At 47.4% G+C, this 25,075-nt stretch overlaps 1 protein-coding gene across 1 annotated transcript in view; it reads left to right on the forward strand.

Annotated features, from left to right (window-relative positions):
- AFAP1 (actin filament associated protein 1) overlaps window positions 1-25,075 on the forward strand; it is a 125,866-nt gene that overhangs the window by 40,659 nt on the left and 60,132 nt on the right. Inside the window, 3 exon segments of the mRNA XM_032632611.1 lie at window positions 5,429-5,537; window positions 13,212-13,423; window positions 17,244-17,423. Of these exon segments, the coding sequence (XP_032488502.1) occupies window positions 5,429-5,537; window positions 13,212-13,423; window positions 17,244-17,423 (501 nt within the window).

Consider the following 25,075-nt stretch of genomic DNA (forward strand, 5'->3'; position numbering starts at 1 on the left):
GGTAAAATACACATAACACAGACTTTACCATTTTAACCACTTGTAAGTATCCAGTTTAGTGGTGTAAAGTACGTACGTTGTTGTGCAACCATTGCCACGATCCATCTCCACAACTTTTCATCTTTCCAAACTGAAACTCTGTCCGCAGTAAGCAATGCCTCGCACCCCCGTAGCCCCTGGTAACCAGCATCCTACTTCCTGTCTCTAGGAAACAATGATGTTTTGGTCCCAGCCCTTACCACCTGCCTGCTGATGGCATTTTATCCTTCCTAAAGTACTTTCACAGCAACTTCATTATCTCTATTTGACAGATGGGATTATGAGATTCTTTGAGATTGAATGACAAAATCAGGTATTTTATCAGTTGCAGAGTTTCGACTAAAGCTCGAGATTTAAAACAACAAAACCATCCCGGAGAAGTCAGATGTGATCCTTTTAGTGGCCGTGAACCATCCTGTTCCTTTTCTCCTTGTCTTTCGATCGCAGAGTTTAGTGTCACGTCTCATTCCCGTGGCATCTTCATCTTGGATTTATTCCGTGTCCCATTGCCACTGCTGTTGCACTGTCCTGCCTTCCCTGTGGGAGCCCGCCTCCGGGTAGAGAAGGAAGGGAAGAACATGTGCCCCATGGGCTCTCATTCTTAGTCGTGTATAAATAAAACTTGAGAAAATATGTGTGAATAATTTCCCAGTGTTTACTCAAGTGCTGTTGGAATGCAAATTAAATAGTGATCAGAATGGAAGGGGGTGTCATTTGGATAAAAACTTTTATTTTGCCAAGAAGAGTATCTGCTCAAAATTCTGGACGTTAGGATTGAAACCATGTTTTGCACTTGAGGCCGTAAGCTTTTGTTATCTGTTGACAATCCCTCCCTCCCGTCCTCGGGAAGCTTAGGTGATGCTGTGGAGTGCTGCTACCGTATTCTCTCAGCCACAAAGGGCTTTGCCGATACGTGGCAGAGCTAGAGCGTGAACCCTCCCTGTCTTCTGTCAGATCATATCGTTTTTAGCTGCTACTCTTAACAGATTTTAATCACTGTAACCAGAAAGATAGAATCTGGATGTGTCACTGTATGTACAGAATTAAAGTCAGAAAGCGATTCCAAATTCTAGGCTGGCATTTTTCTCCGCTAAAATTAGGTCTCAGGTTCATTGGTGTGTCTGGTGCAAAGGACTGAGTGATTAATGGGGGCCGGAGGAGGGGAAGGTGGGGGGCAGCAGCAGAGAGGAGAGGGAGGAAGGGCAGAGTGGGCATGGAGGTAGAGCCGGTGTGGACGTGCCTTCCTGAAGAACGCACGGATCCCGTCGTGCTGCGGGAGCCGGGAGCATCGGGTTGGATCCAGTGGCCTTGGTGGGTTGCACGGTTCCTTCCCTGCATCCTGTCTGGCTCGGCCGCCGCAGCAGTAAGCGCTCGTCTGTGCCCACCCGGCCGACTCCTGGCTTCTCCACTAAGAAGCTCTGCAGCACGGGGGTGCTGGGCAGGGTCTTGCATCCCCCTCAGTCTCCTCGTTTGTAAAATCAGAATCAAAATACCAGTCTCTCAGCGTTGTTTTCTCAACAAGAGAAACAATATGTAAAGTGTTCCAGAACAATGCGTGACACACGGAAGGCAGACCGTAAACAGTCATTATTATTATTTTGTTGGAATAATAGCAATAACAGTCATTGTATTTATGCCATATAATTATATCTTAATATTTATTATTACTAATGGAAAAAATTTTCTATGAGGCTTTTCCTTAAAGTAGCAAAGACAAATATTGTGTTGGCCAAAAAGTTCGTTTGGGTTACGTGAACGAACTTTTTTGGCCAACCCAATACTAATGGGCTTTTCTTTCCAAAAAGGTAGAAATTAAATTATGGCCAATGTTGTGAGCCAAGCAAGCCTGTCGATTATATTCCTATCCAGTTGTAAGTGTTGGTCTTCTCTAATAAAACGCTGACACCTTAAAAGAGAAATTTACAATGCCTAAGGCAGATAAGATTTCCTGAAAAAAAATGTCACATTCACGTAAGCATTCATTCGTGGGAGAAATATTTCAGTGAATAAAGGTTATCTAGTAACCGGTACCATGCCGTTTCTACTTTCCTGTCTAGGGCTCAGCACAGATCAGTCATCCCTTGAGGAAAACAGTTTCTCATCCTTCTTTGTCAGTACCTGAGAAGGCTGTGAGGGTTAGACTTGAGTCCCGTATTCTGTGAGCATGTGTTTTCTGAGAGCCAGTCCGGGAAGACTCTGGTGACCAGTGCCAGACGGTGCCGAGCTTTGTGCGCGGACTGGGTCTCTTCTAGCATTGAAGGGAAGCTGTCAGATCCAAAGTAGAGTGACGCCACGTGGGTGTGTAGCCTTGCTGTCAGAAGGTACATCTGAGTACGTGCTCTGGCCAGAGATGACAGTGTCATCAATCAGGTAGCAGGGACCCAAAGTCAACTCTCACTACAGTTTAGAAATGTGTAAAGTTGGCTTTGTTGACTGATGACCTGCAACCTTACAAGGATACTACAGTTGGAATCTTAGGGCCGGGATGGACATCAGAGGTTATATGATCCCACGCCCTCATGTACAGGCAGGAGATTGGTACCCAGATACAGAGGAAGGCTGCATAACCAAGGCCGAGGCTGGAGCTAGGCCTGCCACGTGCCAAGTATTGGAACATAGGTCTTCACCCTACACGCTAGTTTCCTGCCTGTGCCCTGGTTTCCATGACCCCCTCTGGAAACTTGCCTTCCTCATTTTGTACTGTTTAAGATTCCTGTGAATTGTGATTTCAGCGAATTCTGACCTACTGGAAGGGATCTGACAGAAGTTTTTCCCTCTGAAAGCAATGGTGGTAAATAGCGGTTCTGATCCACCCATGGCCTCTGTTCTCTTCCGTTCTCAGCGACATCTTTCCTATTCGTTCATAGGATATAGGTGGTGTGAACTAGTTAGGAAAGGGAAAACATTTTTTCTGTCTCTCCTTCATTTGCCCTTTAACAGACCATCAGATCTCTGCCCGTTGTCTGGAACCCCTGTGGCAGAATTTCAAGGGCAAATGGTATTTGGGCGTGGAGTGTGAGATCCTTTTTGGAGAAAGAGAGTGCTTCTCTATAAGTATTATTTTTTGAGGGGTATTCCTTCAAATGAAAGTCATTTTTTTTCCTGATTTTAAAAACAATATTATGTAGAAAATGCAAGCTATATGGATGTGCATGAGAAAGCAGTAACCTTGTGTTAACATTTTGGTGAGTGACCTGCCCTTGTATAGACGTGAGTGTAAGCGCAGCTCTGATAGAAAGGCTAATAGTGTACCTGTTTTCTTTCACTTGGCAGTATCTAGTAGAGATTTTTCAAGTAAATGACTGCAGATGTGCACTATCCTTTTACATGTCTGCCCCTGGCTGTGTCAGGGTACCTAAGCATTCTTCTCTTAGGGAATGTTTAGATTGTTTTTAACTTGGGAGGGAAAAACTTCTGTTGAACACCCTTATACGTTTTTGCTTGTATGACCAGTTCACCTTCTTGGCATATATTTCTAGAAGTGGAATTGTGGATTTAAGGGCATACATATCGAGTGGGTGTGTCGAATGCACGACCACCAGCAGGGTCTGAAAGTCTGCTACGTCCCATCAGCTGAGAGTCAGCGCCTGCCTTATACACCTTTGCAGCACTAGGAAGGGGCCTGTGCTAATTCGTAAACGTTTGTTCGATCCAGCCACTTGTAATGCTTTTCTAGAAACGTGAATAATCCGACTGTTTCAACATACTAAGGGGAAGTTGAAACACCCTCATTTCATGAGTAAAAACACTCAGGGAATCAAACAGCCCCCTTCCAAAAAGCACCACGCGGAGGCTTTAACCCTGGCCTGGACTCCTGTTCAGACCTCACACTGTTCAGGACAGTGTGTCAGGTTACATTGTAGGCACCACCTCTCCTCTCCAGATGATAGGAGTGGATGTGGTCCAGCGTGAGAGCACAGGGTGATGGCGGGTGGGCCTCAGCCTGGGGAGGGGAGTGCAAGGGGATCAGGGCCCGGGGGTGGAAGGGAGATAACTGCCTTCGAGGATGGGAAGGAATACTGCGCAGATGACCTGGAGTCAATTATCTTCCTTCATCTGGCGAGAGGAAGGAGTGGGTTGAGTGCACAGCGGTGATTAGTCATTCGCAGAGGACTTCTTGGCTTCAGACTTGAGTTACAGGAGAAGTGGTGGAGTTTCACATTCTATGGAGCATTGTTCTTGGAAACTGCACGTGGTCGATCCTCAGTTTGGGGCCTCTGTTCTCTTCCACTCTCAGCGACATCTTTCCCGTTAGCTTATAGGATATAGGTGGTGTGAACTAGTTATGAAAGGGAAAGAGAGCGAGAAACAGAATATGAATATGAGAAAGCTCTTTACTGGACAGATCTGGTGCTCGAGAACCCCAGCTGGTCATGGGCCCGTGTCTGATCTTGAGCGTGAGGTTTTGGACTCCGCGCCTCACTTCCCATATCTGTAAAACATCGGGTGATGTAATATCGACCTTGAAGGATCCCTGGGTGGATGACTGATGTAGCTTGTAACCAGTGCAGAGGCTGCTTAGGGCAGTGACGGGAAGATAGCAGGCGTTTGGAGGATGTTGGCTTTCGTGCCCTTCACCTGTTTCTGTTGACCTAAGGACCAGTGAGGGATGGAACGAGCAGATCCCATACGTGTTCACGGGAAGAAGAGGTGGGTCTGCTTTCGAGTCATCAGGGACTTCGGAGAGAGTGGTGCTTCAGCCCATCTTGCTCGAATCTGGGTGGTCCTGAGCCTGCCAGCTCTCCATGCTCTGAAGTTACGGCTTCAAAATCAGGGTGCCTCCGTCTCAGAGTCTGTCAGATTCCTTCTCCAGAGAATAATTTCCAGTTTCTTTTAGAGGTGGGCTCATAGGTGATTTCCTCTTCTCTTTTTTGAAAAGTTTCCCTGGCACACACGAGGAGTGTGGTGAGATTGTGGGGAAACATACTCACGTGTTCAGCCGCTGTGTCCCTGGTGCTTGCCCTGTCATGAGCATGGGCGGACCTGAGCCGTCTCTGTGCCCCTCGGGGGTCTCCGGTGTGGGATGCAGGCCGTGAAGGGGAAAGTCAGCTTGGGCATCTGGGAGGGCGGTGGCGTGGGGCAGAGGGGAGGAGAGACGCCTGTCTCTGCTCTGGGGGAGGGGTCTGCAAGGGCCAGCGCGCGTCTGGTGACAGCCGGCGGGTCGTGTGGGTCGAGTGGCGTGGCCAGGGCCGGGTTGAGGGTGGCCGTGAGCGGGCGAGCAGTGGAGATCCCGCCAAGAGCGGAACTTTGGGAGCTCTGTGGATCATGTTCTTTTTCCCCAGGGACTTTACAAAGGAGGGAGGAAAACGCCCATCGACACCTGTTAGGTGCAGACCCAGAATTTCCCCCTAATGATCGTGCTCTGTTGTTTCCCCCTTTCTTCGTTCAGCCGCCTGACAGCGGGCCACCACCACTACCGACATCCTCGCTCCCGGAAGGCTACTACGAGGAGGCCGTGCCGCTGAGTCCCGGGAAGGCTCCGGAATACATCACTTCAAGTGAGTGGCCCCCCGACCTGCCGGGCTGTTGGGGAGCCCTCCCGCTTTTCGGGTGAAGGGGGGTAGGGGCGTTACACAACACCATGGAAATGTGGACTTCAGGAAATTCTGAACCCAAGGAGAGGGGGCTACAGAAAGGATTTTGAAAAGTCTAAGGTGTCCACCAAGTACCTTCGGTAATTTCAGATTGTTGTCTTTCTTGTGACTCAGATTTCTTGTGAAATCTTGTTGCTGTGGGAGCATGCGTCAGCCAGTGAAACGTGTTCCCTGTGGTCAGAAGAGAATGACTTTCTGAGGCATGTTTTCATGGGGTCCCTCCCCGCCACCGTGACCAGGGCACGTCCCTCTTAGGCTGCATTCGTGGTGCCACCGAGAAAGCGTGTCTATAAAATAAATACAGAGCAAGCAGGCATCTCATCGTAGCTGTTTGTTTGTTTTCAATTTATTTTTTATTGAAGCGTAGTTGAATTACAATGTTGTGTTAATTCCTGCTGTACAGCAAAGTGACTCAGTTATACGTATATATACATCCTTTTTCCTATTCTTTTCCATTAGGGTTTATCCCAGGGTATTGAACCTAGTTCCCTGTGCTGTACAGTAGGACCTTGTTGTTTATCCGTTCTGTGTACACCAGTTTCCATCTACTAATCACAAAACCCCACTGCAACCCTCCCCCACCCCCCTCCCCCTTGGCAACCAGTCTGTTCTCTACGTCCCTGTTTCTGTTTCACAGACAGGTTCATCTGTGTCCTGTTTTAGATTCTACATGTAAGTGATGTCACATGGTGTTTGTCTTTCTCTGTCTGACTCACTTCAGTTAGTAGGATCATCTCTAGTTGCATCCACGTTGCTGCAAATGGCATTATTTTGCCCTTTTTTATGGCCGAGTCATATTCCACTGCATATGTGCACCACATCTCCTTTACCCCTTCATCTGTCGACGGACATTTAGGTTGTTTCCTGTTTTTTGGTTCCCCATTCATACAGGTTTTACAAGAATGCTTTGGCCTCTACGTTAGGGCCGTCGTGACGTGATCGTTAGCTGCCTGCCGGCACTCAGAAGTGCCCCTTTGTAGGCAGCCGGCCTTCACAGGCACAGAAGGGCAGTGGCGTTGAGCACCCGTTGCAACTACGTCTGGAGTTTGTTTTCAGATCCTTGCCTTTGCTTTTGCTCCCGATACTCTGGCAGCAGGCAGCGTGCTTTGTCTCGCCATGAGGCAGATGTGGTATATCTGAGTGTGCTGCCTTAGGGAATCCAGCTTGCCTTTCCTGTAACACATGCGTGAAATGGGGAGGGAAAGCGTGATCTGCTCGTGTCACGGAGAGGCCTCCGTGTCTCCGCATCTTGTGTCCCGTTCTCCCACCTCCTCCCTCTGCTCACGGAAGCGCTCTCCGTTGTCGCCGTCGGCCTCCCCTGAAGTCTCTGCTTCGTGCAGACTTGGAGTTTTCTGATCTTTCTCTCCCCTGGCAGCAAACAAGCAGGGCCATTTCAGCAAAGCGGAATCTAACTTGATCGTTCCAGGAAATACCCCCAGGATATTTTCTGACCGTGAAGAGGGACACACAGAAGCCAGGCGAGCGGGACCTTAGGCCCTGGAGGGCAGTGGCCTTTCCCGCTCACTCGTGCCTGTTTGCTCTGGAGCAGGCCGACACAGCCTCGACCCAGCATCAGTAGATACTTGAGGGCCTCTTAGTGAATTCTGAATGAGAGAAGGGACAGTTCTGACAAGGAGACTATGAAATACTGGGTTTTGAGATCCGAATATTAAATATTTAAATTTCTCTTTCATTTTAGAACCATTTGAGAAAAATGCATTCAAGTAATTTCTAAGTGTCCACTGTTTCAGAAGATAGTAAATTAATGAGAAAACACGGAAAATTAAACGGCTTGATATAATTCAAAACTTCAGTGGATTCCTGTCTTTCTGAAAACAATGAATAAAGGAAACCAGTTGCTGATGAGGGTATTTCCCACCGTTGGGAACGTTGGGTCCCAGCCTTCTCCCACCTTCCTTGTCCCGCTCCAACATACTTTCAAGACTAGAGACCAAGAGTAATTCTGTTTGACTTGCGGGGACCTTTGGTCATCTTCGGTCCGAGAAGGCCCACGCGACCGGTGTGTTGTGTCCTTAACTGCTGAGGTCGGGCCCCTTTGGTTGAGCTAAGCCCAGAGGGAGGGCCATGGAAGGACTGCTGCCTGGGGAGGGACAGTGGGTCCGCAGTGCCAGCACTTCACTCAGACGTCTGTGCCTGAGCCTCGGCTGCCGGCCAGGACCCTCAGCGTGGGGAGCCGTGGCAGGGTCTGCGGCCGGGTCGGGCCAGGGTCGCGCCGCCTTCGCTTACTCATGGGTTTCTGGCAGCTTTGTCGAGCCCCGAGTCAGGCCCGGTTTACTGGAGAAGCAGAACCACGTCGTGGGGCAGGGGCGCGTTGTAGACGCGAGACCCTGTGGGGTCGTGGGAACTGGGGCAGACGCGTGCCGGGGGTCTGGCCGGCATCAAGGGGAGCTGCACGAGGCCCGGGGGCGAGGAAGGTTGCTGGGAACCCCCCTGCCTCTCACTCGCCGACGCGGGGCCCCGTGCGGGAGGCCGGACCGCGGCTCCATGGAGCCACACGCGCCTGGCCAGGACCCAGAGGCGGCCAGGCAGGGGACCCTGTGGGAGCGCCGACGAGGAAGCCCTGCAGCCCAGCACTCGCGAGCGCAAGCTGCAGCGCCTGGCACCCTCCCGATGTCCAGGTTGCTCACAGACTTCTCTTGTGGCCAGTCCTAACCCAGAAGCATCCAGCAAAGGGAGCATGGGGGGATGCATCCCAGCCTTGCCGAGTGGATACAGCGTAAAAGCACCACCATTGCTCCTGGGTCGGCTTGACATCCATGCACCTCTCTTTACCCGCAGTGGATTTGCAAACGAAGACGGGGGCAGAGTTGTGGTTCAGCGTAACACGGTTCAACTATGACTGGTGTGACGGAAACTCCCCGACTCCCCAGAGGGTATGACATCCTCTGTCCACTTTGGGGTGACCTCGTTCTCTTCTGGCCAAGTCACACTCTCCCCTTTGGGAGCCTGCCACTAGAAGATGAAGCCAGGGTCAACTGCTGTTAGCACTTCTCTGTTAGATGGTAGGGGATGTGAGAGGGGAAGAAAAGGATTCGATTATACGTACACAGATAGATCAAAATATGGACAAGAACCTCGTAAAGGGTTCAGTCCTCATTTCCACAAACGGTCCGTGGTCCTAGCTGGTATTTATAACTTCCTGCATGTCCCCTTTGCCTTCAGCAAGCACCTTGGTTGATGGTCCAATACAGTGGCTCAGCTTTCCTTCCTGAAAGGTCTGGGCTCCAGCAGGACTACCTGTACCGGACAGTGGCTGTGTCCCGCTGACTCGAGTGCTAAGGACATCCCAGGGATCTCCTGGACCTGGACGTGCTCTTCTCCCCATGTGTGGTCACAGCTTCTTGGTGGGCGGGACCAGTCACCCAGTCACTGCAGGGACCACTAGTTTGTCTGTTGTCTCCACTTCTGGGCCAGTGGAGCCATTGCTGTGTCCCTTAGAGGGGACATTCTGCCCCTAGAGAGTAAGACCTGTGGCCAGCAGAGCCAAAATTTCCAGGAATGGAAGCAGAATTTTAGTGAGCGGATGCCTAGGGGTAATAGTGAGTGGAGTCACTACCATTTCATCCCTGGGTTCCCAGACCTGTGCTTGGAGATATTCTGGAAGATCCCACCCCCAGTCCCACAGGTGTGACCAATCAGGCCGGGCCTGAAACGGAATATTCTGACGGGACTGCTCTGGTCTCTGCTGCGTTGGCTGCTTGTGGGTGACGAAGACAAGGCAAGACCAGTGAGCTTCGTGAGCGCAAACCCATTGCCGTCAACTTCAGTTGCTGTAAAATGAGTGCCTTGGTCAGAAGCAAGGTTTCAAGCCTACGGATGGCGCCTTCTGCAGGAGCACCGTAGACAGCGGGTTTACTTTATCCCCTCCAGTGAGAATAAAGCACTGCCCCTTCCGTGGTGCACGTGGTCCAGGGATAACCTGTGAGTAGGCGGCTGGCTGACAGCCCAGGGAACAGTGTCGTGTGCAGGCAGGACACTCACAAGTGCCAGGAGTCAGACGGCCCTTGCTGAGAGGAAGTCCCTGTTGCCGAGTTCCACGTGTCACCTCCGCCCCTGACACCAGCTGCCTGTGCAGGAGTCCATTCGCACAAGAAATCTGGGCAAAGAAGCTCACTGACGTCTATGTAGTGGGTCGTGTGGTTACCTGATGGTGATTCTGGCGAGGTTGCCCTTTGCTAAGCACCCACCCGATGTGCAGGTGCTCACCTCGGGAGCCCGACTCACAGCCCCTTCCGCAGACCTCCTTGCTGCCAGTCCCTCTCGAGTCTTGACCGTCCAAGCAAATGCCAAGGTGTGCCCACGAACCAGTGCAGAGAGAATAGGGGCACAGGCTTCCGAGCCACTCGCTTTTGCCCCTCGCTTACGTCTTCAGGGCCCGATGGAGCCCAGCGGACACACGCCTGCTTCAATGCGATGCCACTTGCTCCTCGGTGGGTTGGATGACCCGGAGCCCTTGCGGGGCAGCTCAGGTTGATGGTAACCTGGTGCTCCGCGATCAAGTGTTCAGACTGTGCTAGGGCGGTGGCGGCGCGCCTAAGGTCATCTCTCAAAATGAAGTGGTTCTCAGCAGAGGCTGCCAACGCTGAGCCCTGAGATCCTGCGGGTTGGCACTGAGCTTCACCTGTGAGAGCCTGCCAGAGGCTTCTGTTTCCAATTTCTAGAGCAGGGTTTGAGCAGAGGAGAAGAAGCACCACGAGGTGGAATGGGAGATTGACTCCAGGGGTTCGACCTCACACGATGGCGGAGCTGTTGAAGGCATGCCCGAGCACCTGGTCAGAACGGCCGTCGGGAAGGGGAGCTAGAGGAGATAAGGACACGCCGTCGGTGATTCTCTGCTCTCCTCCCCAGCTCTGTGTCTTTCTTAGCTTTCCACGGGGCCCTCGTTACCTCCTAATGAAATCCCGACCCCAGCCCTGACACCGGACCCCTTGACATCCTGTTACAGCCCCCAGGAGGAACCCTGGACTCTGTTGGTCCCAAGAGACTTGCCAGTGAGCGGGTCGTCCTGTGGGCTCAGACTGTGGCCCTCGACTGCTTGGCTTGCTGCTCAGTTGGCTGACGTTCTTGTAACGCGATTCCATCAGTCCTGCTCTCTCAGAAGAAGGTGGGCCGTGAACCTCCTGTCTCTTCAAGGCGTGGATCTCAACCCCTGGGTAGCCAGGGGCACGGTCTACTTTTTCAGTTCAGAATCAGGTTTTCACTTCATCCTTCATCCGGATGGGGTCTCGGATGAGTCACTGATCTCTCAGCATCCTCGTTCCTTTCCCCTGAGATAAGGATACTGCTCTGTGCCCTCCTCCGGGCGGCTAAGACGGCCAGCAAGGCAGAGGGTGTAAGTGCAGAGCTGGCTTCCTCTTTCCACAGCCTTATCCCACAGCGTACAGACACAAGTATGAAAAATACTGCCTGACACATAGTGAGCGCTCAGTAAGTACTTGTTGTACGAATGGAATGAAGTGTTCCCGTTTCTCACTGATTTAGTCATTAATTCTTCTGTTCCTTCAATGTCTACTGAATTTGATGTTCTAGAAAGTGAGCTGAGCGCTGAGGGGTTCACGGCCCGCCAGGCTGTTGTGAGCAGCATCTTTCCAGGATAACTTAGGACTTGCTCCACCGCCCGTCTGAGATCTCTCAGTGAGCCCTGGCCCGTGGAGTAGCACGTGGTCTTTCACAGTCGCATACTTCCCTCCCCATGTGCTGAACTTAAAAAACCTTTTATTATAAAATATATTTATCAAAAAGTGCATAAGATATGACTTGCCAGAGTTACCTCTTCGGTCGTCCTAGTCTCTTGCTTAAAATCTTTCCTTGACTACTTTATCAGGATTTAAAATTCGATCTAAACTACCAGTCTTTCCATTCCCCCCCCCTCCGTAAATAATTCTTTGTGGGGAGATTAACATGCAAGTGTGACCACGGAGTACAGAGCACAGCCCGGTTTCCAGGAGTTCTGCTCTGTGCAAGGTCAGCCTTTTCTGCCCCTTCTCCCGTCGCGTGCAGCCGGCTACTTCATCCATGGTTTCTCCTTATCTGTCGCTCATTCCTCGTCTAGGTGTTCATTCCTCACGTGTGTTATGAAAGCAGATGTATTCCAGATGTGTCCGGGGGTTGAGGGGAGTGCAGAGATGAATCAGACACGGCCTCCAGGACCTTATGATCCAGCAGGGCTGAAATTAATAAGATCACTCATAGTCACTAGTATTTATTCATCACTTTTAAGAAGCCAGCCGTCCTTCTGAGGGCTTTGCATTGAATTTCAGTCGATCTAACAGTCCTCCCTTCTATAAATATTTGTTACTGGCCCTGTGCCAGGTAGTTTGTTAAGTGCCGGGACAATCACATCCAACAGGGTGGCCTACCTTCCTGCAGGGGACTTAACAGCCTGATGTGGGGCAGGCAGACAGACAGAGGTGACAATACAGTGAGATAAGTTTTGTGTTGGGTAGTGTGGAAGCAGAGGGCAGGGGCATTTCACCTGCTGTCTTAGCTCTGGCTGCCGTAACAAAATAGCATAGACTGGGTGATAAAACAGTAGGCATTTATTTTCTCAGAGTTCTAGAGGCTGGAAGCCCACAATCAGGGCTCTGGCGTGGTCGGCCTGTGGTGAGGGCTCTCTTCCTGGCTTATGTACATCCACCTTCGCCCCGTGTCCTCACACGGCAGGGAGAGAGTGCGGGATCTCCCTCTTTCTTTTCTTCTAAGGGGATTACGACCTCATTTAACCGTAATTACCTCCTAAAAGTCCTGTTGCCAAATGCAGTCACACTGGGGTTTGAGCTTCAACACGTGAATTTGGGGGGCACCCAATTCAGTCTATAGCAGTCAGTGCTGGTGATCCAGAGAGGGCTTCAGGGAGGAGGTGCTGTAAGTTAAGTCCCGAGTGATGAGAGCACGTGTCCAGGCAAAGGCAGGAGTCTGAGTGGGATGAGTGCGAAGCCTGGGTGAGAGCAGCGTGTGAGACTCCGAGGTAAGGGAAAGTGGGATCTAGCTGGGAGACTACAGACAACCTGGTATTTAAGTGTTGGTGCGTGGCAGAGCCAGAAGGTGTGAACCTTTCTGAAAATCCCACGGATGACCTGAAGGAGAGGGGTGGCCTTGGGTTGGATCTCGAACCTTAGGAAGGGCTTGTGCGTGTGGCGATGCCAGGAAGGAAGAGCACATTGCAGACTTGAAAGGACTTTAACATGAAGGTGTGGGTGGGAGTTTTCTTTGGCGAAACTCTCTGTGAGATGGGGGTCATGGTGCCCGGCAAGAACGCAGCAAGGATTCGACAACGTAGGGTCTGCAGGTGCTGGGCCCGTATAGAAGAGTCCAGAAGTGGTTTTTGTAAATATGGCATTCTTAGTCACTTCAGTTGAAAACTCTTCGTTGAGTTTCCGCTGCCCAAGCCGTAGTTATTTTTCCCTGTTTTTACTAACTAACGTTTCCCCAGTTACTCGAAGGCAGAAGCCTCTTTCTCGTTTATGAATATAATAATGTACCCTGCAGCCCGTAGGTGGTCCTCAAGATGAGGCTTTTGTAACCAGGTTTTTTACTTTTATTTCTTACTTTTGACAGATTATGACTCAGATGCAATGAGTAGCTCTTACGAATCATACGACGAAGAGGAGGAAGACGGAAAGGGGAAGAAAACGCGGCACCAGTGGCCCTCGGAGGAGGCCTCCATGGACCTGGTAAAGGACGCCAAGATCTGTGCCTTCCTGCTGCGGAAGAAACGCTTCGGGCAGTGGACCAAGTTACTCTGCGTCATCAAAGACACCAAACTACTGGTAAGGCCTTGCGACTTGGTTGCTCTTGTGTAGAGTCGGTAAGATGTGGCCGGCCGTCTCACTGGGTGGAATGTACACCCAGGCGGGTGGTGGTAACATCGGCGGGAGGGAGAAGGAACAGCGGTCAAGGGCTGGCCCGTGATGGGCCGTCAGTGAGCCCTGGCCGAGGCTACCATGGCTTTAACGCTGTTGGTTTCGCCAGCCCCCCTGAAGCAACCAGCGGGCAAAACCATCCCCATCTGGAGCCAGCGTCTGCGGTTCATGTCAGTGGAAATGCACGCTGCTTTAACTTGCCGGAGGTCGCAGGGTGGATTTTCTCATTTGTAGTGAGTCAGTGAATTCCTCAAAGCCAGGTCATCCAAGTGGGCCGGGCAGGCCAGGCGAGGTCTGGGGGAGAGTGCCCAGGAAAGGAAATTCTTTTGGAAAGCAAAAGGCTGACTCTTTTTTTTCTTTTCTTGTAACTCAGAGAGGCAGAATAGAAAGACAGAGTAAGTAACAGAGGAACGGAAACAGGAGGACAGAGACCCTTTGCTGTAGGCGTTAGTCTACCAGGGAACCCAGTAAGGAAGCAAGAGCCTTTGAGACACACCGTCTGTCCCTCCTCCTTCCTTCCCAGCTGTAGAAACCATGGCTGGTTATTGGCATTGTGAATGTTAAGAGTGTGTTATTGTATTTTGTTTTCCCTTCAAATTAACCTTGGGGAAAAAAAATCACTCAAAAGTATATTAAAACAGAACACATGAGAATGTATGATTCTGTACCTCACTTTTCAGTGGAGCAGATAACCCCCTTTTAAAAAAATAGTCTCATCTGTGAATTATGGGAATCTGATTTACTAGATTCTTAGGACATTGTATGTTTTTTAATTAATGGTTTTGTTAAAAAAAATTTTTTTTTTTGAGCAGTGCAAGTACATGTTTTTTCCACATGTGTGGCCTGAATTTCTCCCAAATTTAGAATATGCCAAAAGTGATGATGCCATGGGGGAATTTTAAAGTAAAGAACGAAAGAAAAAAAAGATGAGAAAGATTAATATGGTCTGTATTTACAATCTGACATAATGGCTGCAAGAAGTGGATATATTATATAAACATTTTAAAACTATACAGTCGACTCTCATGTAAAACGCGCTGTGGGCAGCTTGTGGTGGAGGGTAGGGTCAGCGGACATCGGACCCTCTGCCCGGCCCCCACTCCACCACCCCCGCTCTCGTCTCCTCCCTCCCTGCCTCCTCATCTTCTGTTTCTTGCATCACCTACCGGGTTTCCCATCTTCCAAACCGGGATGATAATGCCTGCCATTTAGAGGAGTCGTAAATATTTAAGAAGAGATTAATGGAGAACCACGTGAAAGCACCGTCTTCGATGAAATGCAGAATCAAAGTTTCATTACGAAGCAGTTTTTCGTTCAAAAATGACCTATGATCCAACCGCCCAAATGACCCCTGTTGATGGTGAAAAAAAAAATCGACAGAACAGAAAGCCGGCCTCTTCCCCTAAGTGCTCCTGGCCTGTCTTCACACAGGCACCACCATGACCAGCTGTTTTGAGTAGCCTTCCAGAACCTGTTCGTTTCTATGCCCAGGCAGCTCTCTGGTGGACGCTATCGTGTGCCCAGACCCCTTCAGTTCCCTCACTTGTGGGGACGGCTGCCGGCAGACAGCTTCCCAAGGTCACGTCCCTTCCCAGGGCGTCTGCATCCCCTGTGATGCCTGAGTGTGAATGCCCCGCCTCGTGGGACCAGCCTGCAGGCGCGGTCCAGCTCCAGAGCTCCCGTGCGGTTCTTCAGGGCCTTGTATTTGGACTGCACTGAAGCTTACCTTCTTCCTCTACCCAGTCCCTGTCCTCATACAGGTATAGCTCTTAAATAAATGCCCCTTAATAAATATCCCGTGTGCTGCTCTGTTTTACAGTCATCTTCCCTGGGAATCCAACCTGCAGGGAGCTCCAGACGTTACTGTATGGTATTACTGATAACATGTCCATTTTGAAGTGTTTAACTTAAGCAAAAATACAAGCTATAAAATTTCCTGGGACTCCCCTGGTGGTACAGTAGTTAAGAATCCGCCTGCCAATTCAGGAGACACGGGTTCGAGCCCTGGTCCGGGAAGATCCCACATGCCACGGAGCAACTAAGCCCGTGCGCCACAACTACTGAGCCTGTGCTCTAGAGCCCGCGAGCCACAACTACTGAGGCCCAAGCGCCACAACTATTGAAGCCCGCGGGCCTAGAGCCCGTGCGCCCCAACAAGAGAAGCCACCGCAATGAGAAGCCCGCGCACCACAACGAAGAGGAGTCCCTGCTCGCCACAGCTAGAGAAAGCCCGCGCGCAGCAACGAAGACCCAACACAGCCAAAAATAAATAAATAAATTCATTTAATTAAAAAAAAATTTCCTTTCCAATTCCTTCTACTGTTAGTTTCCTTTTCACTTTTTTTTTTGCACATACCGAGAATGTGAAAAGTCTGGTAAATGGTAAACATTCATAGCAACCTGAGATTAGTTGTTTTTGGTGTATTTTTTTCTTCCTTTTTAGGCAGGGTGGCCATCAGTTTTACTTCTTAAAAAAGTGGGTATCTTCCATACCTGTGCCATTTAGGAGCCAAGGTCTTAGAACTGTAAAACAGGAGAGGGCTCTAGAAATCATTTCTGAAAAGGAGTATCTGTTCATTCATTCCTTCGTCAGTAGATGGATTAGGGTCCTGGGTGCAGGCTCTGCACTCACAAAGTTTGGGGCTAGAGCCCTGCCTCTGCCACTGTTCGGGATGCCTGATTTTGGACTAGTTTCCCAACCACCAGAACCTCAATTTCCTGATCTGCAAAATGGACAAACGTGACGATTAAATGAGATGTATGAAATGCCTCACATAAGGTAGACACTCAGTATTTGGTAGCCACTGTTATTATTGCTAATTATTTAATAATAATGTAATTCAATAAAATAATAAGAAGAACAGCAATAAATCATTTCACAAAAAAGGAAGCAGGCTCAGAAAGCTTAAACGACTTGTGGGAACCCAGATTAAATTAGTAGCAGAGCTGGGACCCAGATGCCTGAACTCTTAGAGCACGTATTGCCATTACGGGCTGTGCTTTTGGTCCCCAGTAATGCAGTGAACCCTGGGCAGGAGGGGAAGCCTTTGGACAAAGATCTGGTTTGAGAGGTCTAGATCAAGCGAGAGTGATGGGAACTCAGTGTCCGTGTCCCCACAGCACTGAAAGCTCTAAGGCGAATGTCAGTGATGCAGACGGAGCAGCGTGCGTTTTGGACCCTCTACTCAACCAGAAAGCACAGCTTTGCAGACATTTTTGTCCGTTATATGTTGATATGTATACTCTTCATAAAATCATTCACCTGTCTTTCAGAAGGAGGATAGGGATGGGATAGGAGGACACCAAACAACATAGGCTGTGGAGTAAAGTATCCGAGGTCCTGTCTGCCAATAGGGCGGCAGCGCCATTTCAGCAAATCTAGTATCTTCGTGTCGCTTAATGGGGAAGCTCCACTAGAACATAAGCTCCATCAGAGCAGGGACTTTGTTTCCCACCGAGTCATCTCCTGGGTGCTTGGTAAATTCTGCTGAATTAATGAGCAGATGTTTTTGCACGCACATGGAGGGGAGGTGCTGGTGTGGAGCGGTGCTCTCTATGTGAGTCCCAGTGTCTGCAGGTCGCTCTTCCAATCTCTGAGTATCTCCACCCTTCAGTCGGACCTCCAGGTGCTTCGCCAGTACTCCTGTTTTCATTGTGCCGGAGTTTTATCAGTGTTTCTGCTTGGACTTCCTTACAGCCTAACTTTGATTTCTCCTGTCCAATGCAGTGCTACAAAAGTTCCAAGGACCAGCAGCCCCAGATGGAACTGCCGCTTCAAGGTTGCAACATTACATACATCCCAAAAGACAGCAAAAAGAAGAAGCACGAATTGAAAATTACTCAGCAGGGAACAGACCCACTTGTTCTTGCTGTCCAGAGCAAGGAGCAGGCCGAACAGTGGCTGAAGGTAACTTGTTGCTTTTGTTTCTGAGACGTTTTCTTTCCCAAACCTCTTTCTGAGATCTGTTTTATTGAATTTGTACTTTTTGCCAAGCGTAGGTGAACAGTGGATTAACCTGAATAGTTTTGCCTTTGATAGTGGAATATTCTGATTACTTTGAGGTTAATCACTTTAAATTTTGTCTTCAAAAGGCAATATACCCCCTGTTTACAGGCTGCTTCTAGAGGTTTCTTTTTTTTCTTTTTAACATCTTTATTGGAGTATAATTGCTTTACATAGTTGTGTTAGTTGCTGCTGTATAACAAAGTGAATCAGCTGTACGTATACATATATCCCCATATCTCCTCCCTCTTGTGTCTCCCTCCCACCCTCCCTATCCCACCCCTCTAGGTGGTCACAAAGCACCGAGCTGATCTCCCTGTGCTATGCGGCTGCTTCCCACTAGCTATCTCTTTTAGGTTTGGTAGTGTATATATGTCCATGCCACTCTCTCACATTGTCACAGCTTACCCTTCCTCCTCCCTGAGTCCTCAAGTCTGTTCTCTACGTCTGTTTCTTTATTCCTGTCCGGCCCCTAGGTTCTTCAGAACCTTTTTTTTTTTTTAGATTCCATATATATGTGTTAGCATACGGTATCTGTCTTTCTCCTTCTCACTTACTTCACTGTGTATGACAGACTCTAGGTCTATCCACCTCACTACAAATAACTCAGTTTCATTTCTTTTTATGGCTGAGTAATATTCCATTGTATATGCGTGCCACATCCTCTTTATCCATTCACCTGTCGATGGACACATAGGTTGCTTCCACGTCCTGGCTATTGTAAATAGAGCTACAATGAACATTGTGGTACATGACTTTTTTAATTATGGTTTTCTCATGGTATATGCCCAGTAGTGGAATTGCTGGGTCATATGGTAGTTCTATTTTTAGTTTTTTTTTTTCTTTGCGTTACGTGGGCCTCTCACTGTTGTGGCCTCTCCCGTTGTGGGGCACAGGCTCCAGACGCGCAGGCTCAGTGGCCATGGCTCACGGGCCCAGCCGCTCCGTGGCATGTGGGGTCTTCCTGGACGGGGGAACGACCCTACGTCCCCTGCATCGGCAGGCGGACTCTCAACCACTGCGCCACCAGGGAAGCCCTATTTTTAGTTGTGTAAGGAACCTACATACTGTTCTCCATAGTGGCTGTATCAGTTTACATTCCCAGTGCAAGAGGGTTCCCTTTTCTCCACACCCTCTCCAGCATTTATTGTTTGTAGATATTTTGATGATGGCCATTCTGGCCAGTGTGAGGTGATACCTCATTGTAGTTTTGATTTGCATTTCTCTAATGATTAGTGATGTTGAGCATCCTTTCATGTGTTTGTTGGCAATCTGTATATCTTCTTTGGAGAAATGTCTACAAAGCTACAGTAATCAAGACAGTATGGTACTGGCACAAAAACAGAAATATAGATCAGTGGAACAGGATAGAAAGCCCAGAGATAAACCCACGCACGTATGGTCACCTTATCTTTGATAAAGGAGGCAAGAATATACAATAGAGAAAAGACAGCTTCTTCAATAAGTGATGCTGGGAAAACTGGACAGCTACATGTGAAAGAATGAAGTTAGAACACTCCCTAACACCATACACAAAAATAAACTCAAAATGGATTGAAGGCCTAAATGTAAGGCAAGACACTATAAAACTCTTAGAGGATGACACAGGCAGAACACTCTATGACATAAATCACAGCAAGATCCTTTTTGATCCACCTCCTAGAGAAATGGAAATAAAACCAAAAATAAACAAATGGAACCTAATGAAACTTAAAAGCTTTTGCACAGCAAAGGAAACCATAACCAAGACGAAAAGACAACCCTCAGAATGGGAGGAAATATTTGCAAACGAAGCAGCTGACAAAGGATTAATCTCCAAAGTATACAAGCGGCTCATGCAGCTCAATATCCAAAAAACAAACAACCCAGTCCAAAAATGGGCAGAAGACCTAAATAGACATTTCTCCAAGGAGGATAGAGCTTTCTCTTTTACTTTGATTTTCTGGTTTCACTTTATTGTGTCTGGATGTCAGTTCTTTTTTATTTATTCTGCTTGGGATTCCCTGGGATTTTTAAATCTGTGGATTGGTATTTTTCTGTTTTAGAAAAAATTTTCAGCCATTTCCCTTAAAATATAACTTTGCCCATTTCCTCCTCTCCCCCAACTAATTTAAATATATGTTAGACTTTTTCACTATATTCCACTTTTATCTTCTCTTTGTGTTTTACTATCCTTTTTTTCCCTTTAGTCTGGTTAATTTTTTCTTGTTACTTTCCTGCTCACTATGTCTCTCTTTAGCTGGATCTAATCTGCTATTAAGTTTGTTCCCATTCACTGGATTCTTAATTTTGTTTATAGTAGTTTCCAGTTCTTGAATTTCTGGTTGTTTCTTTTTAGGAATGTTTGTTTGGCTTTTCTCTCCAATAACAAGCACATAACAGACATAATTGTTTTGACAGTGGTTTTGGTTGAGTTTGGACCTGGTTCTGTTATCTGTTGTGCCTTTTCTTGTTCATGTCATTTTGTCTTCTTGCATGCCAGGTTATCTAACGATCATGCTGGGCATTATATTTGGAAAAAAAATATTATAATCATATTTAATAACAGCTTATTGAAGTATAATTCACATTTCATGCAATTCATCCTTTTAACATATGATTCAGTGGTTTTTAGTATATTCACGGAGTTGTACAACTATCACTATAATCTAATTTCAGAACATTTTCGTGAACCCAAAGAGAAGAGCTGTCCTCACTATGCTAGCAGTCATTTCCCCCAGCCCCAGCCCCAGACAACCACTCATCTGCTTTCTGTCCCTACAGATTTGCCAATGCACTCATACAACATATGTCCTTTGGTGACTGTCTTCTTTTACTTAGCATAATGTTCTCAAGGTTCATCCATGTTGTATATGGATTAGTATCTCATTCCTTTTTATTGCTTTTTGTGTCATTTCTAAGAAGCCATTGTTTAATCCTAGGCCTTAAGATTTACACCTGTATTTTCTTGTAATAGCCATATAGTGTTCCATTTTGATGTAGTGTTTGCTTGTAGTGTGAGGTAGGGGTCCAATTTCATTCTTTTTCTTGTGGGTGTCTAGTTGTCCTTATAGAAATAATTTGATTCTCAGGACAGTGCTTTTTTCTATCCAAGAGCATTTGCCTGTGCCACATGCTTGAGGGGGCAGTAGGTCTCCAAAATCAGTTTAATTTAATTTCAGAGCTTGAGATTTTCAGAGCCATCGAGGTGACTTGAAGTCAGCCTGCAGTCCATTCAAGGGCAGCCTTATTTATTTATTTTTTTTGCGGTACGCAGGCCTCTCACTGTTGTGGCCTCTCCCGTTGCGGAGCACAGGCTCCGGACGCGCAGGCTCAGCGGCCATGGCTCACGGGCCCAGCCGCTCCGCGGCATGTGGGATCTCCCCGGACCGGGGCACGAACCTGTGTCCTCTGCATCGGCAGGCGGACTCTCAACACTGCGCTATCAGGGAAGCCCAGGCAGGCTTATTTTTATTACAGTCTTACTCCAGCTACTAATCTTGGGGCCCTAATATTAAGCGTGAGGGTTTTGCCAGGGGCCTCATCCTTGGCGAGCCCTGGACTCCAGTTTTCGGTCCCTATTCCGCCAGAGCTGTCAGAGTGCTACCTAGCTTCTTGGCTACCTCCTCTGGGGGGTATCAAAGGCAGTCCCGGCTGCTGGGCTACTTCTCCGGATTCCCATATACTTCTGGATCATGACCGGGTAATTCCACACTATGATAATAGCTCTTTCTTGCTCTTAGGAAGATGCTGTGTTTATTTCATCTTGCTTTCCTCATTGTCTTTATCAGGAGAATTGGTCCAAACCTTCTAGTCCATCATTGCCTGCTAGTACTTGCTTTGAAAAACCGGTTGGGAGTGGGTGGGAAAGCCCGATGAGACATTTTATAACAATGGTTCTTATAACATGCCAGCATCCTTTAAACTTTGAGCCTCACTTCCCTCTCGTCCCCCAGGAAAGTATAAGGGTCAGACTCTGTGATGACAGCAATGATGGTTTCTGTTGGGGCAGAGCACATAGATGTGGCTTTTCTCATCCCTGTAATTTGGGAGATGGAGCAGAGCATTTTTTTTTTTTTAATGGGAGTCCTGTGATCAGGAGTTACTGCTGCTGAATTGGTTTAGCCTTCCAGACACAGAATCTTAATACGTTACATGTCAACCACTGGTGTTACCAAAGTACTTTTCCATCATTATTATCTCTTAATCCTCAAAACCGCTGCCTGAAAAAGGTGTTACTATTGGCCATTTCATCTCACAGGTGAGATACCAAGTCCCAGGTAGACGGGATGTCACAGTGATCAGCCAGTGATGGGGCCAGGAGTTGACCTCTGAATTTCCTGGCGTCATTTTCATTTTCATTCTGCTGGGCCGTCTTGACAATTTGCCATTCTCTCTTTTTATTCCTCACTTCTAGGTTCTTAGCACCATTCCTTCAGTAAGGAGGGAGAGAATGAGGAAGTAAACGAGGAGCCTTATATGTGATTCTGTTTTCTTCACCTGGTCCCAGTCTTGGTTACCTGTATCCGGCCTTCTGCATTTTTGTGTTTACCTGTTCCCTAGTGGAGAACCCAAGAAGGGACACTCTGAAACCTAAGCTTTCTTCTCTTTTCCATCTGTTCTCACAGTCTGTTGAGTATTTTATGCGTACTAAAGAGCAGCTCCCTTGTTAATGATATTGGTCTAACATGAAGTCATCTAGCGTTCACTGGGTTTTACTGTTTCACTGGGAAATAGGAATGAGCGGACAGTGCAGCTCACAAATAGACAAAGACAAAACTTTTTCAAGATGTCAGGTGCTGACGGGGTGAAATAGTCTTACACCTTATTTCAGCAGATGTGAGATACAGGTCACAGGCCCTTAGCTAATTATAGAATGATGACTCTGTCAATGGGAGCTTAACTGCAAAAACTTTTTAGCATTTGCTGATATTGCTTTAAAAAGAAGTAAATACTTGGTAAATTATCTTTTTCTAAAGGGTTTAACTTGATTAATTACTCCACTTAATGTTTGTGCTTTACTTCCATCGCATATTGTAATACAAGAACCTAAGAAGTCTTGATGAGAAATGGAAGTCTGATGACAAAACTGCTTTCAATCAATCAGTTACAGAATTTTAATTTTTTAAAATCAGCAGAGACCTGAGACGTTTTCGTTTAGTTTCATCCAGATATTGTTGTTAGATTGGCTGCCTTATCAGAATCAACTGGAAATTAAAAAAAAAAACCCAATAAACAAAAAAACAATCCTAATCCCTAATGATTAGATTCATTTGGGACCTAAGAACTTTTTTTCTTTTTACTCTATATCTTTTACCCTTTTTAAGATCCAAAAAGCCACAGGTGTAATTGAAACATGTCTGCCCTATTAATTCTCTCTCCCTCGATTGTGTCTTTTTATTCTTTTTGAACCATTTATAAGGGCTTTATCATTAGTAAAGATGTTAATCATTAAAAATAAAAATTCTTTCTGTCTTCCAAGGTTACTTGTATCTTGAATTTGGTCTTGATTATTATCTAGGTATACTTTAGAAATACTTTTTACTTACAATGTCTGTCCTCATAAACAAGAAAAAATGACGTTATTTTTCATGTTTAAAATTTCCACGGAAATGGCTTCAAACTGCACGTGTTCTGCAGCCAGCTGTTTTCCCTCATTTGCTTGCACCCTCTCACTGTCACGGGCAGTGTTCGGTGAGCATTCTCATGCGGGTCACCTGGTCTCGGTGTCCTGGTTTCTCTAGGATGGAGACCGTATGTTGGAATTGCTGGTGTTGATATGTGCACACCTTCAGCATTACCAGAGCCTCGCAAATTGTCCTCCAGGGTCGTTTGTACAGTTGTCGTTCTACCAGCAGTGTGTGAGAGCAATCACTTTGTACGTCTCCTTTGAGTTTCTTTGTACCTATGCAGCAAATAGAAATGCAAATTTCAATACCCGTCCCCCCACCCTCATAAAAAGGGTGCAGAAACAAGGTTCTGCACCTTGGTTTTTTTTCCTAAATAGAGTATCTTGGAGACTTTTTTTCTCCAAGTTAGAGGATAGAGCACTTTTTCCCTTTTACAGTACATAGCATTTCATTTTATAAATAGAATATACTTAAAAAAAATCTTATCTTCTCTTTGTGGAGATGGGGCTGTTGTCATTCTTTTGGTGTGACAGGGAGCTCTATAATGTTAATCCTGTACCCACATCGTCTCACAGTTTTGCTAGTCTGTAGACTGTATTTCCAAACAGAGGAATTGTTTGCATGAAGGTTATAAGCTATTGGAATTTTGAGATACAGTTGAATCACTTCATAGGTTTACCAGTTTCCCTTCCCACCAACAGTGCGTTTCCCCCCACCAGTGTGAGTGCCTTTTCCTCCCAAAAGCATGTGAGTGCCTTTTCCCGCTACTGTCCTGCCAGCAGCCTGCGTTATCAACTTTTGAATTTTTGCCAGCCTGATAAGGGAAAATGATATCTCATCTAGTTTTAATCTGCATTTCTCTCATTATGAGTGACATTGAGCATCTTTTTATAGGGTTCAAGAGCCTATGGCTGTATTACTGTTTCCGTGAACTGTCTGTCTATATCCTTTGCCCTTTTTGTAGATATTCTGCTCAGAAATCTATTTTTAAGGAACCTCCCGATGCCCGAGGCCAAGCCAGGTTTGGTAATCACAGCTCTAGCTCAGCCTACTCATTTCCACTTGGATAAAAGTCCTCATGGAAGAGAGCATTTGAGAGCAAGTAAGTGTTTCTGCAGGCAGATATAGGCTGTTAAGGCAAATGGCATTCCACAGCCATTTTCACTAAAGTTTTATTTGACTCTTATAACTGCTTCTGAAATTCATTATAATAAATATAAAGGAGCCGGGAAGGAGAAGGTGGTGAGCCAGCACTGTGTAGAAAGACAGTGTCGCTAGAGCGCAGACTGGAGTCCGACGCTGAGTTCTGACCTCAGCCCCGCCGTCACTCGCTGAGTGTCTTAGATGAGTTGCTTGACTTCTCCGTGCCTCAGTTTTCTCATCTATGAAAATGCGAGGGGTTGAAAGTAGTGTCTGCTTTTTAGGGTTGTGAGGCTGCAACCATGTTAAGATATAAAGTGTTTAGAAGAGCACCTCGCCTGTATGAGCACGTATGTAGGTGCAAGCTGCTGTTATTGGTGGTGTTAATAAACATACGAGCTCCTGTTGAAATCTGTTTGGAAATCAAGATGACAGCAGGATGTTTTTAGGGGCCAGAGCTACGAGTGTTCACAGCCCTTCCTCCCACCCTCCTTTGCCCAGACCTGCAGGGAGTCTGGGAAACATCTTCCTGTGTGCCCATAGGGAGGAAGCCATGTGCCAATCATCTGCCGTATCCCCTACTGCAAATAAATTAATAAACATCCCAAAACAACTCTTAAAGGTCTATACCAAAGAGAATGTTTAAGGGAAATTGGCTGCGCTGTAGACACCACTGTCCTTTTCTAATGAGAATCCGTGAGAGCCCTAATGCTGACCTTGGTAAACTGCATCCGTCCTTTTCTTGCTTTTTTCGCTCATTCCCTGCTGGGTAATGTAGGGGTTTTACAGCACCTCCTGGTTTCAAGC

This window comes from Phocoena sinus, chromosome 5, assembly GCF_008692025.1.
Source record: "Phocoena sinus isolate mPhoSin1 chromosome 5, mPhoSin1.pri, whole genome shotgun sequence".
Classification (NCBI taxonomy): Eukaryota; Metazoa; Chordata; class Mammalia; order Artiodactyla; family Phocoenidae; genus Phocoena; species Phocoena sinus.